The 21,134-nt window shown below is 40.6% G+C and overlaps 1 protein-coding gene across 2 annotated transcripts in view; it reads right to left on the minus strand.

Annotated features, from left to right (window-relative positions):
* TPP2 (tripeptidyl peptidase 2) overlaps positions 1–21,134 on the minus strand; it is an 84,450-nt gene that overhangs the window by 6,005 nt on the left and 57,311 nt on the right. For both annotated transcript variants that reach the window (XM_090022549.1, XM_090022556.1), the window contains 4 exons: positions 14,668–14,819; positions 14,372–14,468; positions 12,515–12,645; positions 11,112–11,319 (listed from right to left, as the gene is read on the minus strand). In XM_090022549.1, coding sequence (XP_089878675.1) covers positions 11,112–11,319; positions 12,515–12,645; positions 14,372–14,468; positions 14,668–14,819 — 588 coding nt within the window. The remainder of the gene's footprint in view (positions 1–11,111; positions 11,320–12,514; positions 12,646–14,371; positions 14,469–14,667; positions 14,820–21,134) is intronic.

Below are 21,134 nucleotides of genomic sequence, written 5' to 3' on the forward strand. Positions count from 1 at the left end.
TGCAGAGTCCAAATGAAACAAATGTACACAGGTCTTTGCAGGATTAGCCCTTAAGTGACTGAACTGAAATAACAGCCTGAAAGGCTGAGTAAACAAGAACATAAAGATAAAACTCTAAAGTCTGGAGCACTGTCTTGTAATTCTATTCAGCAAACATTCAAGAGAGTCATTTGGACTATACTTCAATGACCAAATAACTAGTTATTTTTCTGTGGAAGTACTCACTTAAGACATCATAGGCTCTAAATGCTTTAAGTATACACCAATATGCAACAAGGAGCATACAGCACCATTCACAGACAGATTTTCCAAATATTGCCACTGGAAAAAATGTTGTTGTATGCTGCATTTTCAATCCAAGGTTGGATATTTTTCTAAAGCAAAAACACATTAGCAAACACTCCTGAACAACTGTTCGGTTGTTCTGTCATTTGATTAAACTTAAAAAAAAATAATTGTATGATCCCTTTTGGAAAAGATGACAAAACCACAAACAAAAGTATAAAATGGAAGATGTATTTGAGCTCTCAGCAAATATAAACATACTGGAAGCTACCTAGCAATGTCACTGCTCTATTAAGAAAACTCTTACCTGACCCTGCAAGTTTTGAATGGCTATTGAACATCAGTGATTAAGGCAGGAGGAAAGCCACTTGACAGCATTTCTTTCGTAACTGGGCTTCCTAGAGTTTTTGTGGCAAAAAAACAAAGCATTTTACGAAACACCTTCGCTCTGGCCAAATAAAAATGTTGGGACTTCCTAAGAGATTAGGTTAGGTTTTTCCAGTGGATATAAAGTTAAAACGATGTGCCACTCACTATTGGTAGAAGGGAAATGTCTGCCTTGCCTTTGGGAACATTAACAATAGAACAAAGGTTAAATAAAGCTAATAAATCAATAAGCACTTCAGAAACTATTAGAATGTGAAGTACTAGACAAAAGTACAAGCTAAGAAATTTTAGGTTAGCATAAAGAAACCTCATGCTTTAGAATATGCACATGTATGTGTCAAATTAAGTCTTATGGAAAAATTGTAACGTAATAAGCATTTTAATCATGACATGACAGAAGAGTAAAATACTAAACTGTTTTCCAGTATTAACTAACATTAAATTAGAAACTGCATCTGGACTAGGATGCGACAAAGCAGGTTAGCAAACTTAATGGTTTGCTTCAGATTATTATATTATTGAATGATGGGCATGCAGCTGTGATGTTACTGGGTTTTACTTAAGTGTTTTGCATAGCCTCAAAATGTTAATAACAATGTAAAATAACTTGACTTGGATAGCTATAGTAATATAGATTAAGAATTGCCTGAAGAACTTCAAAAAAATATAATAAACAATTATGTAATTAAGGGAGGTAATTCCAGGAGATAGTGTTGTGTCTCATATTCCATAATAGTGAGTGAACGAGAAAACTACAGTTATTGCTACCAAAGAGTTGGAACATATTTTAAAAGCCTGTAAAGTCTATTTCAAAAGTGACAACTGATATCAAGTAAGCCACTTGACATAATACCTTCAGTACTAATTGGTGAACATCCTTAAATCACCAGTCTCAGATAGATAGATTAAATAACACTGAACATGATGACGTGACTTTATGTTTCCTATCAAGAACACTTAAAATATCAGGTTATGGGTTTGTCAATACTGTAGCCTATTAGTGACTTTACTCCACCTACTGGTAGAATAATTTATTGCATACATTTTTATAAATTAATTGCAAGTAGATCTCTATTTCAGACCTGATATTTGAAGCATTCAGAAAGCTTGGATGGTTATTCAAAGTGTATGGGGCCTCTCCCCCTTCTAAAGCAAATCAAGTATTTTTGAATTTAACATCTTTACCTCAAATCAATTTCAGCATAGATATTTCTGCACGGTCCTTCTTTCAGTAAAACTAATTCTCTTTCTTATCTCAAATGCAACCAACTTGCCCAAAACAGCATCTCTACTGGCTATCAGGCTGCCATAATCTTCCAATCCAACTTTGCTATGCTAATGCATACTGTCCTTGTGAACTATTTGTGCCGGCCTCTGACATTACCCAAACCGTTACCAGAGCAAAAAAGGTTTAGATAAAATTCTGATGGACTTTATATTGAACAGATTGGTAGGGAGTTATTGAAAGCATATGGGTTTGGCAGCTGTTTCTGGCAGACCTGGTTAATTCTATCAGATGGAGGGGAGGGGAAGAGGGGGAATTTGACACCATGAACAACATCAGCGCAGACACAAGTTACAGAAGACACTCTGTTTTGAAACATCTTCATCTGACTCCTCATGCAATAAGGGTTCAGATTTTCTTCTGATCAGCCATTTTTAACTGGTCTGCAGCTGTGCACTTGTTTGATCATGGCTATAGGCTTTTTTCTGTGGCTAGATTGAAAATAGCCTGGTATCAGTAGCCACAAAACTCACAATGCACCCACATTTATTATAAGCTTGCATTGTGAATGGCAAAGTTCCCTAGACCTCTACACTAACGCTTCTAAACATTTGCAGAAGTAATTCAGGCTGTAAGAGCTGTGATGCACCTACTCCTAACTGCTGTTAAAGTTCTGTTACATTTGAAACGGTTCCTAGAAAACATGTAAATTCTGAAAGTTCCCTAGAGACGCCTCCATATGTAGGGAGAAAGAAAAAAACTCACACCTCAAAGCTAAAAGGGCCAGGAAGACCTACAAGAAACACAACACACAAACCATTTCTAGAGATGCATACATGGGACAGACATCTTGCTGCTGTCCTATAAAAGGAGCTGCAATTTAAAGCCTGTGAACCATACATAGAAGTTTTACATTAAAATCCTGTTAAATTGTGCCATCATTTATGTTCCATTAAAAAAATCCAAGCATACCATAACCAAGTGCAAGGATACTGGCATAAAAGCTCTTAAATACAACTGCAGTCTGCCGTAATTCTCCTTCAAGTGTTAAATCTGAAATAATCTTTCAGGGACAAAGGTTTATTATCCCAGTGATTTTCAACATATTCAGACTCAAGGCACTCCTCAATAGATTCAAGTACCTCTTTTTAGACTCAGGACATCTCTTGGAACATTCTAGTTCAGAGGTGGGCAATTATTTGGGCGGAGGGCCGCTTACCCAGTTTTGGCAGGTTGTTGAGGGCCACATGGGTAGCCCCACCCCTTGACAGGTGCCCTGCCCCTTGGTCACCATCTTGGGACCAATGTCTTAATGTCTTGGGACCAATGGCCCAAGGCCAGCACCAGTGGGGCCCAGAGCAGGGCACAGGGTGGCAGGGTCTGCGGAGCCAGGCTGGGCTGCACCAGCAGGGAAGGGGGAGCTCATGGACTGGATCTGGCCCGCAGGCTGTATTTTGCCCACCCTGTTCTAGTGCTTAGTTTTCGCTTGTATTCTTTGACTACATAAAATAAAGCAGTTCTTGTGTTGCAAAGAACACCAAAAGATGACAACAAGCCAGAACTTTTTAATACTATGATTTCCTATTTGAAACTCCTGAGTTTATTTTGCAAATCATGTTTGCACACATAACGATGCTAATATGGCACCATGCAGCGCCCTTGAAGGATCTCAAGACATCCTGTGGCACACTAGTTGAGAATCAATGGTTGAACTAGAAGATCTGAAATACTACTGAAGATGTCTACTACCTTGGTCAACACATACCACTCCAGATAATGCTACAACAGATGATGGCAATGAGTGATGCTTCAATGGAACATGGACTCAAATATGTTCTACAGCAACAGAGATGTTGCAAAAGCAATAGAGGGGTGACAAACAATGGTAAACCCAATTTAGTAACGTATTTAGAAACTGATTCACATAAAAGAGAAAAAATAGTGTAGTTCATTGATCCATCGCTACACACACTGCTCTGGAAAACTGAGAACCCAAAACATGCTTGGTTCTGGTTTAAAAGAAAGAAAAATCTAGGCTTCATTAATAATGGCTGACACTCTAAACCTATTTTGAGAAGCTACAGTACCTTAAAGAGTTAAAAAATAAATACATATTAGCTAAGCAACTCTCCAAGCCTATATACATATTTGGTATGTATTCAATACATCTTTAAAAATAAAATCTAAACACTTACTGCTTTCAGCACAGTATCTGCAAGCCAAGACCTTTATAGTATGCTCACATATAAATGCACATATACATTCTCTTTAGTTTGAAAAAGAGAAAGCTGAAAGGTAATATGATAGGAGGTCTCTAAAATCATGAAGGATGTGGACAAACTGAACAGGGAACTGTTATTCCCCAAGTCCCAGAATAGTATAACTAGTGAGCATCTAATGAAATTGATGAAAATGAAACTGTCTAGCATACTGGGCTACATGGACTACTGGTCTAACCCAGTATGGCACTTCTTAGGGTCCTCTGTTGCATTACAGTTGCTCTGAACTACTCAAGCAATGCAAACCCACCCTGCAGAATTCTTAGATATCGTATCTGTTGGGAACACTCCTATTCCTCCTGCTTCCTAAATGCAGGGAAGATGTCCTAAGTAAGGACATATGGCCATTTGCTTTGGCTTTTCCCAACTGCCAGAAAATGCCACTGGAGTCAGAGATCTAGGCCACTGCTGATCAAACTCCAGGGTCCTAGCATCAAAGTTTTCTTTCATACCATGCTGAGCTTATGTGGAGCATGGCGCTCAGCTGGACTCAAAGGGCACACTGTTCTCCCTCCCATCGTCTCAGTAAAAAGGCACAAATACTAAGTAACACACATTTTGTTTTGTAAAATAATCCTAAAAGCTTTACACAAATCAAGCTAAGGTTATGTCTTAAGTAAACATATTTTCTTTTTAAAACAACATGGTCAGTAGGGATTTTTTAAATGTTCAAACCTTCAGCCGTTTCTCTTTCAAAGGCATTTTCTTAATGTGTTTGTATGGTGCAGTACAAAGGCTTTACATGTTTTTAAAAGAAAAAAAAGTAAGAAAAAACGGTTTTGAAAAACACCACAACGATCATGCATGCATTTCCAAAGGGATAGATGTTGATATTATTTCTGAAAAGCTAGACAACTGAACTTGTTTCATGGAACTTTTCAAGGCTGACTTGGCCACATCACGGTGAGTGCATTTAATGTATTTTCTTGTTTGTCTGCCCATAAAGATGAACATAAACAACTTCTACCTTAAGAGTTTTCTTGTCAGTCTGTTCCTAAAAGTACAGCAATGATCATTTATAGGGACCTACTTAAACTGTGGCTAGACAGAGTTTTTTGTGATGTGCAGAGTTGATTTCATAGGCATTTCACAGAGGCCCTGTCCCTTGCTGTTGGCTGGCCAAGCCGCAAAAAAATCAGGCCCCCTACCATGCCCCTTCCTTCCCCCCACACCAGACTTACCAGCCTAACACTGATCTCTCCAAGCTGCTCAGCTGCATACCAGAATTGGATGGTTATCGGCCGATACGGCTGCTTCCTTAAAAGTCAGCCACTGGTATCAGCCCAACAAGTATCTATCGGTGCACCCTATTAGAAATACTAAATAATGCTAACCTTGATAAAAAGTATTCATGTTAGTTGTTAAATGCAGCATTCAGCAGCATTACAGTTGACAACCTCTGTCTCCGCAGTGTTAACACCTATCTGTACACAGAGATCACATGTTTTGCACCCACTGAACTAACTGGAATTGTACAGCAGCATTTTGCCAAGTTGTAGAGACGTGGAAACCAATCAGAAACAGAAGCCTGCGAAATCACAAAGGCATCTGGTACTCTTTGACAAAGTTCACATAAGGAGCATGTTCATTATCATGCTCTTTCTGCCATCCACATGTTGATTTCAGTAGCTGAGGGTCAAAACTCAGAAAAGGCAACTCATTTGGGTCAAAAAATGGGAACAGCCCTAAAAGAGGCAGCTGGTTGTTTAAACCAAAGTGGTAATAACCAATCATACTTGTAGTACTGATTCAACTGATTCGCCGATGACACCAAACTTTGGGGCAAAGCATCCATGCCAGAGGACAGGGGGGTGATCCAAGCTGACCTGGACAAGCTCAGCAAATGGGCAGACGAGAACCTGATGGTGTTCAACACCGAAAAATGCAAGGTTCTCCACCTTGGGAGGAAAAACCTGCAGCACCCTTATAGGCTTGGCAGTGCTACGTTGGTTAGCACTACAGAAGAAAGAGACTTGGGGGTCATCATTGACCACAAGATGAACATGAGCCTGCAACGCGATGCTGCGGCTAGTAAAGCGACCAAAACGCTGGCTTGCATCCATAGATGCTTCTCGAGCAAATCCCGGGACATCATTCTCCCCTTGTACTCGGCCTTGCTGAGGCCGCAGCTGGAGTACTGCGTCCAGTTTTGGGCTCCACAATTCAAAAAGGATGTGGAGAAGCTTGAGAGAGTCCAGAGGAGAGCCACGTGCATGATCAGAGGTCAGGAAAACAGATCTTACGATGACAGGCTGAGAGCCATGGGACTCTTTAGCCTGGAAAAGCGTAGGCTCAGGGGTGATCTGATAGCCACCTATAAATTTATCAAGGGTGACCACCAGGATCTGGGAGAACATTAGTTCACCAGAGCGCCCCAAGGGATGATGAGGTCGAATGGTCACAAACTCCTGCAAGACCGTTTCAGGCTGGGCATAAGGAAGAATTTCTTTACTGTCCGAGCCCCCAAGGTCTGGAACAGTCTGCCAGCGGAGGTGGTTCAAGCACTTACACTGAACACCTTCAAGAGCAAATTGGATGCTTATCTTGCTGGGATCCTATGACCCCAGCTGACTTCTTGCCCTTTGGGCAGGGGGCTGGACTCGATGGTCTCCCGAGGTCCCTTCCAGCCCTAATGTCTATGAAATCTATGAAACTTCACAGCTATGGTCTAGAACAGTTCTCACAGTGACAGTTTGAAAGTTGTTGTGATGCCAGGTCTTTGATCCAATTTAACAAATCCATCAACTTGTTGTGCGAATCAAAGCCTGTTGACTTTCAAACTATGTTAGAAGCTCCATGAATCAGATGGCATTTTCAGCCACACACTTAGCCTGATCTTCAGTGTCACCCTTTCTTAAGAGATTGTGTAGTTTAAGTGTACGCTGGGTTCCCAGTGTGATTTCAATCTCATCAAGCATGAATTTTTGGAAGTATTTACCATTATTTGCATGGTAACAAACTATATTATACAAAGAATTTCACCTTGTAAGCACTGGTTCTGGTGGAAGTGACAGTTGCATTTAGATCCCCGTTTTGATTGGTGATGGACTCCAAATCAAAGCTAACGGCTTGGGCAATGTTTGAATGCTTTCCTAAAAGAGGAAATCAGTCTAATCACATCAGGAAAACATGTGCACCAGATGCAACTCACTAAAGAAGGCATCTATGTATTGCTGGTAGCATGAATTACATTGGGCATCATTCCATGGCACACACTATAGATTTCATAGACACTAGGGGCTGGAAGGGACCTCACAACATTGAGTCCAACCCCCTGTCATAGGCAGGAAGTCTGCTGGGGCCAAATGATCCCAGCAAGATATGCATCCAAATGCCTTTTGAATGAGTCCAGAGAAAGTGCTTGCACCACCTCTGGGGGGAGTCTGTTCCAGACCCAGGACACTGACTGTAAAGGAGTTTTTCCCCTTTGTCCAGTCTAAATCAGTATTCCAGAAGTTTGTGGCCATTAGATCTTGTTATCCCACGGGGAGCCCTGGTGAACAACTGTTCTCCCAGATTTTGGTACACTCCCTTATATACTTATAGGCTGCCACTAGGAGCTCCCCCAACCAAAGGAAGCTTTGCATACATTGCATTATCAGACAGAAATGTTAAAATTATGTTAAATTCTAAGCCACAGTTTACAACAGCCCTCATTACAGCTTGTGCTACAGTTGAAAAATAAAACAGAGCTGGTTCAACTCATATTTATAAGAAAAACAGGTAGGTCACAGTCTGTCCAGCTCAAGTACAAATACAAGTTATGCTGGGCATCTGTTGCTTTGTCTGCTACGCTCAAAATGGATTCGCATTCCGCCAATGAAGATTTTGTAGACTGAACATGCGAAGCAATTACCTCTGGCAGATAATCCTGGCAAGCTTGTTTGCACAAGGCAAACTGCAAGCATTTGGCCTGTGCTTCTTCAAGCAGTCCCTTGATTTTAGGTTATCAATTTTCTCCAAGGGTATGTTGACAGCCATGAATGCCTCCACTAATGCAAGTGTAGCTTCTCTTCTTGTTAGACTGCTTTCAGTAGAAGCCTTTCATTTTGTATGCAATTCAGACTCTAAAATGCTGATCAGTGCTGTTTTTTCTCAACATGTGCAGAGTCATGTTACAAGGTGAACAAAACAATTTACTGCCATCTGAACATGGAACTGTGTTACACAATTCTTAACTGAAAAGTATTTTGCTTTTTTGGATTTCTTTTCACTCATCTTCAGACTGTACCACTGCATTTAGTTTCTTAAATGATGGTGCTAAAACACTTTTGCTTTCCTGATTGGTACCTTCACTTAATCTATGTCACTAGCTCAGCCTCTCAGCAGCTCTCACTCAAATCATGTACTCTATGGCTGCAGCAATTGCCACAATTTCTTTGTATTCCAGTTAGCATTTTTAGGGGGTTGATTTGCAGGAAATCGTAGCTAACACCATTTTCCGCAGCAGTCGCTATTTCTTGCAGTTGAAAAAAGAAAAAAAAAATCACTAAACCATGATTTAAGTAGGCCCCTAATCATTTAACTTACACTACTTGTCAGGAATTGCTACTGGGAATAGCAGGGGATACATAACTTAACATGACAGCCAGTGTTATACTCAAATACAAAAGTTACAATACTTGAAAAATAGATTAAATCTAAGAACCAGTTAACATAAAAGAAACACCTTGTACTTTTATACATCTTGGTTTAGAAAAGAGTTGCAAGCAACAAAGTTTTTATATAAATGTTCACACTACAAAACAACTTGTGGTTTAAAGGCAAACGTATATGGAAAGGCCATTTGAAGTTTATACCCATTATAATGGAACTGAGACAACAGACTAACGAGATCACTGGTTATACATTTATACTCAATGGTTATGTATTTCCTTTAACAAAAGGAAATCATGGCTATAGTAATTAAATTCCAACTGATCTTCAGCACTACCCATCACAAGGTCTAAGAACAACATACCCAACAACAACTTCACTTCAGAACTGAAAAAGAAAATGCTGATAATCAAAACTGAGGATTTAAAAATATAACTATGAGCTGAAACAAAGTACTAAAAAAATTCTGGACAAATGTGAAATTTGGTACCAATAGCAGACATACAAACACCATGCCCATCCCATGTTATGCCTAGTAGTACATATCTAGGAAGGCATTTGTTAGAATACCTTCAACTCCTAGCCCTTCCTTCTCTAAACTCACCAACGGGGGAACTCAACTACATACAATAGCATTATTATTTTACTAAAAACCAAGATGCTGCCCCAGTGAGAAACCAAGGAGAAGTGAAATGGGAGACAGCTAAGTGGCTTCAGTCTACTGTGACAAGTTTGCCACCTACCTTGCAAGGGGGAAGCAAAAAAACCTGTATTCAACACAGCTTACAAGTTCACTACTTTTGCTGTAGTCAGAGTTGTGGGTTGAGGAATCAGTCTTTGTCCTGTTTGTAGGGACTGTTTTAAATCACTACCCACTGCATCCACTGATGCAAAGGATATGCCTATATGGGGGAAAAGGGGATGAGGATAACCAGTTGAACTGAACCCTTGTCTGTCCTTGCTTGTTAAAGCGAACTGGGGGACACTGGGGTTACTGTTGACAAAGGGCATCACATGCTTGCCTTCAAGAGGGCAGGGTGCCAGATGTTAAGAGTCTCTGGCCCCTACTCAAGAAACCATCACTTGATGCTAACTCTCCATCTGGTTATTGCCCTATCTGCAGTCTCCCTGTTTTGGGGAAGGTTACTGAAGTAGCAGTTACCCAACAGCTTTAGCCATAGCTGGATGCCATTGGTTTCCAGGACCCTTTTCTCCTAGATAACACAAATAACATGTTCAGAGTCTTGACAGATGATGTTTGCCTGGAGACTGAGTGGAGACTGTGCCCTCTTAATCTTTTAACAACCTTTGAAACAGTTGACCATGAGGTGCTGATAAAGGGTTTACATGACCTGGTGGGTATTCTTGGAATTGTAACTGGTTGTACTCTTTCCTACCAGAGAGGTCCCAGAGTGGCGAGGGGCAAGTGCTCATCATCCCTTCAGGTCCCCAGGGCTTCATCTCATCACCTCTCTTGTCCAGTGCATGTATAAGGCTACTAGGTAAGATTGTGTGGAGACCTGGAGTAAGGTGCTGTATGCTTATGACAGCCAACTCCGCCTCTGTCTCATCTGACCCAAGCCCTGCAATCTCACCAGGCCTATCTGTAGTCAGGCACTGGATATGGGTGAAACAACTGAAACTCAATGCACACAAGACAAATGTGGTTGTGGTGGGCAGGTTTAGCTGCAACTCCAGCTACTGCCGACAATGAAGGAATAGAGGCTTTCTCTTAGTAAATCCATAATCAGAACAAAGGAACGCAGAACATCCCGGGTGAAAAGCTAGAACAGTGCTGTGCAAATTGTAGCGTTCCTTTGAAAAGAATGGTAAGAAGCAATGCAAAAGCAAGCAATTAAAAAAACCCACACAAACAAACTAGAACAGTCTGAGATGTTTCCTTTGGCATTCTAAACCAATGATAGTGGATTCTGGGGTGGGGTGGGGTGGGGTGCAGCGTATGCGCAGGGGGTTGATCACTCCAGATATACCTGGTTCAATACTCTCCCTCTAAAGCATTTACTTCTACCACTGTTGGGGATGGGATACTGGGCTAGATGGACCAGTCTGAGCCCATATGGCACTTCCTATATTCTTAAAAACTGAAATCTGAACTGGAACTTTTATCATCCTTGATATGCATGCACTTTGTGTGCCACAGGTTTAAAAGATTTGGAATGGTCTCACTTGCCAAGAAAAATTATGAGGGAGATGGGCACAATACTAAAGGGGACCACTAAGGAGAGGTGTTGAGCTCAGACAAAAGATGATATGCAACTGCACATCAAGAGACTAGGAGGAAAAAATAATGCAAAAATAAATCTGCTTTTTTCTTTTACCTTAGTGTCGAAAAGATCAGTCCATTTTGTTGTTTCCCAGAAAGTCTCTGACAGAGCATCCAAACAGCTGTCATGCTCATCATCTTTAGCTTCTGTCTCACTTGAAACAGCCCCATCTTGGGCTTGTAGATGCAAGAGTTGATCTGCCAGTGCACTTCCCTTTCGGCAAAGGGCATCTACTAAGGTAGATTTCTGTTTTTCCATTTCACTATATTAAAAAAACCCGAATAAATACAAGGAACATATTGGGGTTCTATAAATAAAATAAATCAAAGGATTCTTAAAAAGCTCAAAAACGTTGCGAGTAAACCTGAACTGTTTCTGGTATCCAAACAGAACTACAACTCAAATACTTAAGATTTCAGGAGAAGTCAGGATCTTGAAATATATTTTAATAGTTCTTTGTAGCAGGAATAGAGATGGACAAATCCTTTACTAGAGTAAGCTACAACTCTGCTGACTTCAAAGGAATTGCACTCACTTAAACCAACAATTTATTTGGTTTCATTTGTAAGTATTAGCTTCAACCATGAGGAATTATGCTGAGAACTAACGCAACTGAATTAAAAAAAGGGCAAGCCAGCAATGTAAGGACGCCATACAGAATACTTCAAAACAATAGCCTAATTATAGCATTCATTATGGGAAATTATCTTAAATGACTTGTATATTCTTCCCACTTTCAGGTCCCATAATTTTAGATCTGTTTTTCTCATTTGTGAATGGAATAGCACAATAAAACAAGCTTCTGAAATTAGGAAGTCTTATCCTTCCAGAAGTACTGTCCTTCTACTGAAAACACTGGTATTTGAATATTTTAATACCTAAAAACTTCTGATAAGAATTGAGAAGAGAACTACCACTTTCTTCCTCAACTTAGTGTATATACATAATGTACATATGCACTTCATACTGGCTTTTTCAAATGTGCTTCAACTAACCAACATTTTGGAAGCACCTTAATACTGAGTTTGAATGTTTCACACCGTCAAGCAAAACCCTACAGTCCTTTTCCCAAGAGCTTTTTCCTTTACAAATAGCAGTAGTATGGTTATTATGACATCTTAAACTCAAATTTATAAACAAACACAAGCTTTCCTTTATAGATTTGCTCATGTACCTGAATTTTGACCTAAAAGCCATTCTTAATTGGACTTTTCTCCTGAGCAGAAGTAATTCTAAGTTTCAGAGTTTTTCTGTATTCTAGAAAAGTATATGGAACCCTAACTGTACACATCCCAAAGCCCTTTTCCACCTATAAGCAATTCTGATTCCAAGTTTCAAAACATTATCTGTTTTAAAAAAAACCTAATTAGAATACACATATGCAGAGTAGGTAACTATGTCTACAGACTACAGAAATAGGATGGATGCAAGAAAAAAAATATTTACTGGGTAGGTACTTTTTTATAGTAGTTGCATCAGGTCTGGGATCAGTCTTCATGGCAAAATACACTGCCAAGGCTGTTTGATCAATGTGAGAAATAACAATATTTGCAGCTTCAACAATTTCATCAAGTCTTTTCATTCGCTCCTAGATAATAATTATAAAAAAAAAAACAGTTTAGTAAAACAAAGTCACCCCTACTTAATACAGGACTTTATTAATATGAATGCGGTAACAAGGAGATTGCAACATTATCATTAGTTTATTGAACTGGTTATTTTTGTTAACATTTCAATAAACAAATAATAAAGGCCCTATTAAGCTAATATGGTTCATACATGCCAAGATGAAGATGCTACTTCATGAGGCCTTCAATCTAAGTGGACAGGACCAATAATGCAAGTATTAATTCTCATTTTACATGCAAAGTGTCTCAAAAGGTCATACAGTCTGGGGACCAGTTCAACATACCCCAAATAGTAGCCTAACCAGAAGCCAAATATGAAAAGTGGGGGATACTGACAATACACGACACAGTCATGATTTAAGATGAGCCAGATCTTGCTATAAATTCAGAGATCATGTTTAGAGAAGTGACCTACAAGAAAAAGATGGGCACCCCAAATATGAGCCTTGAATCATGCATTAAAAATCTGTGCAATCCGAAAAAAATAAGAAAACAACAGCCTGGCAAGGCATAGGGATGGAATGTTAGCACCACACATACCTTGGTTAAGATAACAGATTAGAAAGGAGTTGGTGCAACAGTAGTGTGACCATATGTCCCAGTTTGGCTGGGACAGTCCTGGATTTCGTACGCCTGTCATACTGGATGCAAAACACTCTTCTCTCAGTAATATTTTTTACAAATACTAAAAAGCAACCAATGATAAGCAATCAAGCTGTTTCTCTTCTGAGCTAGGAACAACCCTTGCTACCCCCCAAAAAAGAAAAACAACTAACTACAGTAGTCTGGTATGTATACTCATTTAGAAAAACTGGTACAGAAACATGCATCTCTACAATAGTGTAAACTTTATTATTAAGTCTCGACCCTACACAGTTTACTGCAGGCAGAGCAGCCATTTAAAGATAAAGCATCTGTGAAGAACGGTGAAGGAGGAACCTCCAGATTTGATCCATTATGCCAACTAGGTAGTTAAAAACCTTAAAATTAAAAAAAAATAAACCAAACCATATTTATTTGAATCCAGCACTACACCCCACACACACACACACCCCTTCAACATGGGGGTGAGGGGATAAAAAGAGTCTTTGTCTGTCTTGGATACAAGTCTTGGATTAGAATACACAGTCGATATGGCTCTGGTTCCAGCTCTGGCCCCAAAAGGGGTCCAGGGCTGGAGCTGTGACCTGCAACACACCAGGGTAGGAGCTGCTGCTGCCTCCTGGAGTCAGCTGCAGCATGTCTGGGTCTGAGTTTGGGGCCAGCAGCACAGGTTGGAGATGAGGCAGTAGTGCAGGTTGAGGATCAGGCAGGCCAGGTCTGGTGCCCAAACCCAGGCCCCTGCAGAGGGTAAAAAGGCAGTGTGCAGGGGAGAAGGGGAAGGTGGTAGGGTGGAAGGCCAAGGGAGAGGGTTGCAAGGAGGGGCAGTGGGGAGGGCAAGAGGCTGAGGCATTCGGGCCAGGCTTCCCGCCCCTCCCTACTGCTCCCCTCTCCACTCTTCCCCTTGCCTTCCCACCACCGCTTTCCCTGCTGCAGCAGTGCAGGAGACTAAATTAAGATGCCCCTCCAATACTTAGATACTATACAAAAGTTATAAATGTATTTTTAAATGTATAGAATCTATTACTGAAGGGCTGTCTTAAAATTGAAGTCATCTTATATTCAGATGAATACCGTAGAACTCACCTTTTCAGAATCCAGCTGGTGAAGTCTTGCAACATACAATGGAAGATGGTTAGGGAAGGCTTCTTTCAGTTCATTGTACATGTCAGGGGTATCCAGCCTAGCCAAAAAGAAAAAAAAAAGAGAGGTAATGAAAATATGTCTGCATTTTCTAGTCAAGAGGCAGTATTAGCAGTGATTAGACACTGCTTCTTCAATGTCACAAATGCAATTATAACCTAGCATTACATTTTCATTTGTTCTATAAAATTTGTGATTAACAATATAAAATTTAAAAAGCAATATGAACAAGGACATACTTGGTCATCCATTGTATCTTCAGGTCTCTTAAAGCTTCAGCAAATTCTTCCTTTACATCTTTTTCTTTTTCTGGTTCCCTTTCTTTCTCCTTGTTGCCGTTCTTAGTTTTTGCTGGTGACGGTATCAGATGATAATGAACAGTCAGTATGTCCTAGGAGTGGGGAAAAAAAAATAACAACCCTCTGTGCTTTTTTCCACTAAAAAACATCGCTAGTGATCTAACTTACAAAGAACTAAATGAAAGTGAACAGCTACACTGAGCTAAAATATGCTTTTGATGAAAACAGATCCTGAGAGCAAAGCATTAATGTTAAGAAACTTAACATTAATTTTCAAACATTAATTTTCAAACTTAATTTTCTTCAAAATGCATATTTAAAATGTGTATGTTTTTCCTAGTCTCTCTCAATTTACAGGTTAGGATCTGTACGGTGTTTAGATTATAAATCTAAACATTATATGGGCTTATGTGCTTTGTAGGTTTCTTTAGAGGTGACTAAAATTAGTATTTTAGTCACAAAAAGTAGAGTTATAGATATGGCTCAAGAAAGTAGACAAATTAGGAAAATAAAAGGATCAGGTGGAGATCCCATCTTCTAAAACGTAGGAACAACATGCAAGAATGAAAGAAATACTCAGGTATGTTAAGAAAATCCATTAAGATAAAACATCAATAAACCCATAATATACAAAAGTGTTCCCCTCCAGGGCCTTTGCAGTACTCATCAAGCACATGATTGGTTAAACCTTGGATGAACTAGCTATCTAAGCTGCTGCTACCAAGATTTTCAGCACTGCTTATACTGATTTACACTCAGATACTACAACCCAAACAGCAGTAAATCTTTCAAGAGAATTTTTGAAATTTAGATAACTAAAATAATGTGCTTTCATAGGCCTGCATCAGAAGTCCCATATCCAAACCAGTTTATGTAGTCAAAAGATGAAAATAATCTAAATTGTTCAAGAAGCAATTATTCCTTAAACACATTTTTATATAATTTAAAAGTTAGCTCTGCTAATAAAAACAGTAAAACAGCTTTCAAACCATGCCTAATAACTGTTAGTACCATTCTAATTTTTCCTTTAACAACGTTGCTGTTATTCATTTCAACCAGGCTGCAAAAAGGAACAAATCTGAGTGTACAGCCCAAATACATTTCACTATGTAAAGGTTGTGTAGTAAAGATCACTTGGAGTACAGAATCTTTAACCTCAAAGTTTATTTATGGTATTCTGTGAACTATGTTGTCCATTTATTTTTAGTTTTGAAAACTAAACATTTACATAAATAGAAATAAAGAATATTTTCACAGAAATAAATTCCCTAATCACACAACCACATGTTGCAGGACCAGGGGAAGAACAGTTTTGTGACTGAAGCCAGAAAACATTAAGCCCTCAAAACAGGGACAAACTTCACACCTTGTGAGTAAAAAGATAACTACTGGAAACTGCTAAACATGCTACAGGTCTTTTACACCAATTCAAATGAATCACTTGCTAAAAGTCCTTTAGTATCAATGATATAGCAGCTCGACACTGGACTTTCAACACAGCTTGCTAGATCAGTGTAACAAGACAGAACCCACTGAAGTGGATCAGCTGTGCTAGAATGTCAACACAGCTGATCCACTTCACTGGGCGAAATATTTACCTATTGTCCTGCAAAATCAATGGGTGATGTGTCCCCTGCTTACACAGACACACCAAGGAGATTGCAGAGGGTGTGCCTCTGGAAGCAGGGAAAGCCAGACAGGTGTGAGAGGTCTGATCCTGAACAGGATATCCTGGGGCAAACAGGATTGGGCCCCTCAAACCCAGGGAATCGCTGCCTGGTAGGAGAGCACAGGCAGTTCCAGTTAGGCATCCATAACTTCTGTTGCGTCACAAACTAGACTTGACAAAAAGGTATTAATTGTGCTGTTTTATTGTGGCAGATGTCTGTTTATGTTATAGCAGAAGAAGATGGGTATCTGCTGTTGCCACTGTCAAAACTTTTACAGCAGCATGAAGGCAATGTCCGTTTCTACTCAGAGTCCCTTGTAGTTCCATACTGATGTGAAACAGTATGGAACTACAACATTGAGCTATGGAGACATGCAATACCAAAGAATGATACTTATTACTGCTGAAAATAAAACTAAAATTCATTTAGGAATATAAATATAGGATGAACCTTTTGCAACACCTAGCCAGAGTATGATGAATGAACAAACCCATGGAAGAACAGATACAGTAACTGGGACACTGGTACAAGGTTTAGCAAGATGCCATATTTACTCAAATATAAGACTACCCCAAGTACAATTAGATTCTATATGCAGAAAATTTATAAATTAGTTATAATTTTCCAGGTATGCTATCTAATTATTGGAGGTTTAACTTGATTTTGTCCCCCTCCTACTGCTGTAGTAGAAAAAATAAATCTGCCGGCGGGGGGGGGGAGGGGGAAGGGAAGGTAGGTTAGAAAACCCTCTTCCCTTTGCTCCTTCGCCTTCCCCTCCAGCTTCTTCCCCTTGCAGCCCCCTCCCCGCTCATTAGGACCCTTAGTTCATCCAGAATTAAATATTTTACCTTTTTTGAAACTGCTGCAAGTTTTAGCACAGGTATTCCATAAACACACTTTTAAGCAGTACTTTTGTAGCATCTTACACAGGGTACAAAGCATGCATGATATTAGTCCAAAGCCAAAAGGCTCATTATTTACTCTATAGTTTACTGGGCTGGGCCCAGTAAAGCCAACAGTGTTTTAAGCCATGATGACCCCACAGCTCAGCACTACTCAGTATGCGCATGTACTCCAGATACCATCTACCTGTCCCCGCACCAAGGATCTCTGCTAATCAGCCCCCCACTCATGGCTGGAACCGCATGTTCTTGGATGTTCCAAAAATGTATATGCAGATGATGTGCAGGGCAACCTGGTCTGGCACCACCTTGCAGAGGGTGGGGCCACATTAATCATATGCAACAAGCTGAGAGAGGGGGCAATAGAGATTCTGGGTGAGCTGTTTGGGGACCTGTTTGGTGCCGTTTAAGGCCAGTGAAGAAACAGGACTCACTGGAAGTTGGAAAGAAAGGCACAGCTCAGCTATGGGAGTAAAGAGGAAGTTAAAATGTACTCAGTGTAGTGCCTCCTCATGAGCAGAGTTGGTGCTGAGGGGAACTGTGTGCAATGAGCACTACTATGCATCGTACTGAGATGGGCTACACTAATCCATCCTTGTGGTAGGTTCCCATGACTTTGTTTGCCCAATATGGGCCACATGTTTTATGGTCATGCTCAGTGTTGACTGCAATTAATCAACTTCACAGTTGGCTTCCATTACTGAGCACATGCTGCTTTTGGCAGCAGTTTAATGGTAGACAATGTATTTAATGAGGTCTCCTTGTATGCAAGTGTAAGGCAAGGGGCCCCCACCATGCTGACAGGGGGGGAGTGGGGAGGAACCTCATCTTGTACTCAAGTAAATACGGTAATTGGAGTCAAATGAGCACAAAAAAAAGAAACAAAACAACCAATTTAAAAAAAAAAGTCTGAAAAAAGAGAGTATGAAAACACTTTAAATAAGTCAAATAAAAACAAAAAACAGATTTTTATGCCTTCCTGAAAAAAATAAAACTATCCTTTTTTCTATACAGTTTTATTCATGTTTCTGGACAGTTTTGTTCGAAGTCCTCTCAGGTCTTGCTTGGTAATGTCCACAGGACTCCCTATGTTTAGGGTTTAAGAAGTCTGAATGGCTCGTCTACATCAGAAGGTTGTATCAATATGAACATCGCAAGTAGGGATCTACTTAATTCCTGCTGAGGCGAGGGAAAAAAAGGGTCATGGGCTGCTTGTTGCATATGGTGCCATTTTTGCAGTCTTTTCATGCTGGCCTGCCCAAGTGGTCTGCCAATGAGCAGCCCTGCCCCTTGCCAATTGGCAGAGAGGAGAGAGGCCACACAACAGGCAGCCCTCTCAGCCAGATCAGCAGTGAGGGGCAGGGAAGTTCGGCTCACCTTTTATGTTGGCAGCTCCCCCTGCCCCCAGCAGGCTGCAAGGCTGGGCCACAAGTGGCCCTGAGGACCACTGGCATTTAGTGGGGAGCCAACATTTTATTTTCAGTAAGTTCTACCCCCTGCTCCACCCAGCAATTCCATGCCAAAATTGTGGGGGAAAAAAATCGCCATTTTCATGAGGTTCATGGAAACTGCTTTCATTCATAAGTTTCCACAAATTTTCTTTGGATTTGTCTACATCATAGCAACTGAACTGCATACAATTGAGAAATTAATACGTTGCTTTCCACAGGAAAAAATGACGACAGACAGACAGACAGACCAACCTTCTGTAGTACCTGCTCTCAGACCTAAACATTACAGCTACCCTCTATTTATTCTTTAACAAGCTAAGCTCTAATACAACACATGAAATGATTTATGTTTCACAAAACATCCTATTTTTATAGAACTACAAACTAAATATGTGGAAGATCACTTAATTTGCCACAAAAATTAAACCAGTTTCAGGAATTTAACCATCAATTACTTATTTCCATGTGTAATTCCACCTTTTGTATCTGAAGGGTATTTAGTAAAGTTAAAAAAAAAAAATGCTCTGAAGAGTCAAGAGAAACAAAATGTTAAAGCATTTTTCTATAATTATAGTATAGCACAGGGGTATCAAAAATGCAACCAGCAGGCTGGATCAGGCCCATGGAGTCCTATCATCTGGCCTCTGGGTCTTAAGAGTGAACCCACATATAGTGCCCCTCCAGTTGGTCCAGATGCCATGGGTTCCAGACTGGCCGAAGCAGGCACCCTGCTTCTAGGACCTTCCTGGGAGAGTAATGTGTCCATGTCCCAGACTGAACACTTCATACACTGGATCCTATATGGGGGTGGGCGGAGGGCAAAAGGTGCATGGGGGCCTAATCTAGCCCTAGGACCTGGCTCACAACACTCACCTGGTTTGCAGTGCCAAATTAGTTTGATAACCCTGCTAAAGTATAAAGCATACTCCTGATCCGATATCAGTCTGAGGATACAGATCTGTAACATCTTTAAACAAGGATTAAGGGGGAGGGAGAGTGTATAAAAAACCAACCATTTTAATCATGGCTACACAATTCACACTGAACCATCAGCCCTACTCCATCCATACATACTCAAAAAGTGGAGCTTATTTTTATGAGTGATGTTCGCAGTTCATCTCTTCACTTCATCTAGTTAGACTACAGCAGGGGTGGACAAATACAGCGTGAAGGCCAAATCTGGCCCAACTGACTGGATCCAGTTTGCAGTTGCCCCCAGGGAGCTCTGCATGGGTCCAAGCCCTACCTGCTCCCACTGAGGCAGCCCGCACCACGCTCTCACCAGCGCCAGCCCAGGCCGGCCAGCACGCAGCTTCTGGGGGGTGCTGTTTCCAATCTGGCTGGAGCTGGCCAGGTGCCTCTCTGCTTCCCTTGCCTTCAGGGGGAGCTGCCTGGCTGAAGCGTCCCGCTTGCTCGGCCAGCAGAGCACAGCAGGAGTGGGAGGAGGTGCCACTGCTGGGGGCCCACGCCAGTGGGGCTGTTCTGCTTCCCTTTCCTCCAGCTGTGGTTTCTCCTCCCCATGCCCCCAGGTCATGCAGGGAACAGATCATGCCCATCCTGCTCCCGAGCACTGCTTTGCACCTGCACAAAGCAACACAGGGAGTTTTGGCAAGCTGTTGGGGTAGGGGGGCATGATGACCTGGCCTGTGACAGCTTGTCAAAATACCCTATGTGGCCCTTAGGCCCAAATAATTGCTTACTCCTGGACAACACTCTTTATAGCAGGGTACTTGTTCATTCCCGCAGTGAGAGAGATTTAAATTTTATGGAATATTTGCTGAAGGTTTTCTATCATTTCATGCAGCTGAATTTTCATATGAAATACAGGCATACCTCATTTTATTGCACTTCGCTTTATTGCACTTCACAGATATTGCGTTTTTTACAAATTGAAGGTTTGTGGCAACCCTGCGTTGAGCAAGTCTATCGGCGCCATTTTTCCAACAGCATTTTTTTAGCAATAAAGTATTTTTTAATTAAGGTATGTACATTGTTTTTTTAGACATAATGCTATTGCACACTTAATAGACTACAGTATAGTGTAAACATAACTTTTATACGCACTGGGAAACCAAAAAATTCGTGTGACTTGCTTTATTGCGATACTCGCTTTATTGTGGTGGTCTGGAACCGAACCCGCAATATCTCCGAGGTATGCCTGTATAATAAACACTCAAAAACACATACAGCTGAATGTTCCTTAAGGCAGCTCCTACCTACTTTAAATATTTAAAGCAACTTATTTAACACTGCATCTCTCTAAGGTACAGGACCATTAGGTCAACTGAATTTATACAGTTTCTTAAAGACACTTCCTAAATTAGCACAAAATGAAAATGGCTCAGCAAATGAAAAATACAAGTGCTATATAAACTAACAACTTT

The sequence above is a fragment of the Crocodylus siamensis genome, chromosome 1 (genome assembly GCF_052110815.1).
Source record: "Crocodylus siamensis isolate JL-2025a chromosome 1, ASM5211081v1, whole genome shotgun sequence".
Lineage (NCBI taxonomy): Eukaryota > Metazoa > Chordata > Crocodylia > Crocodylidae > Crocodylus > Crocodylus siamensis.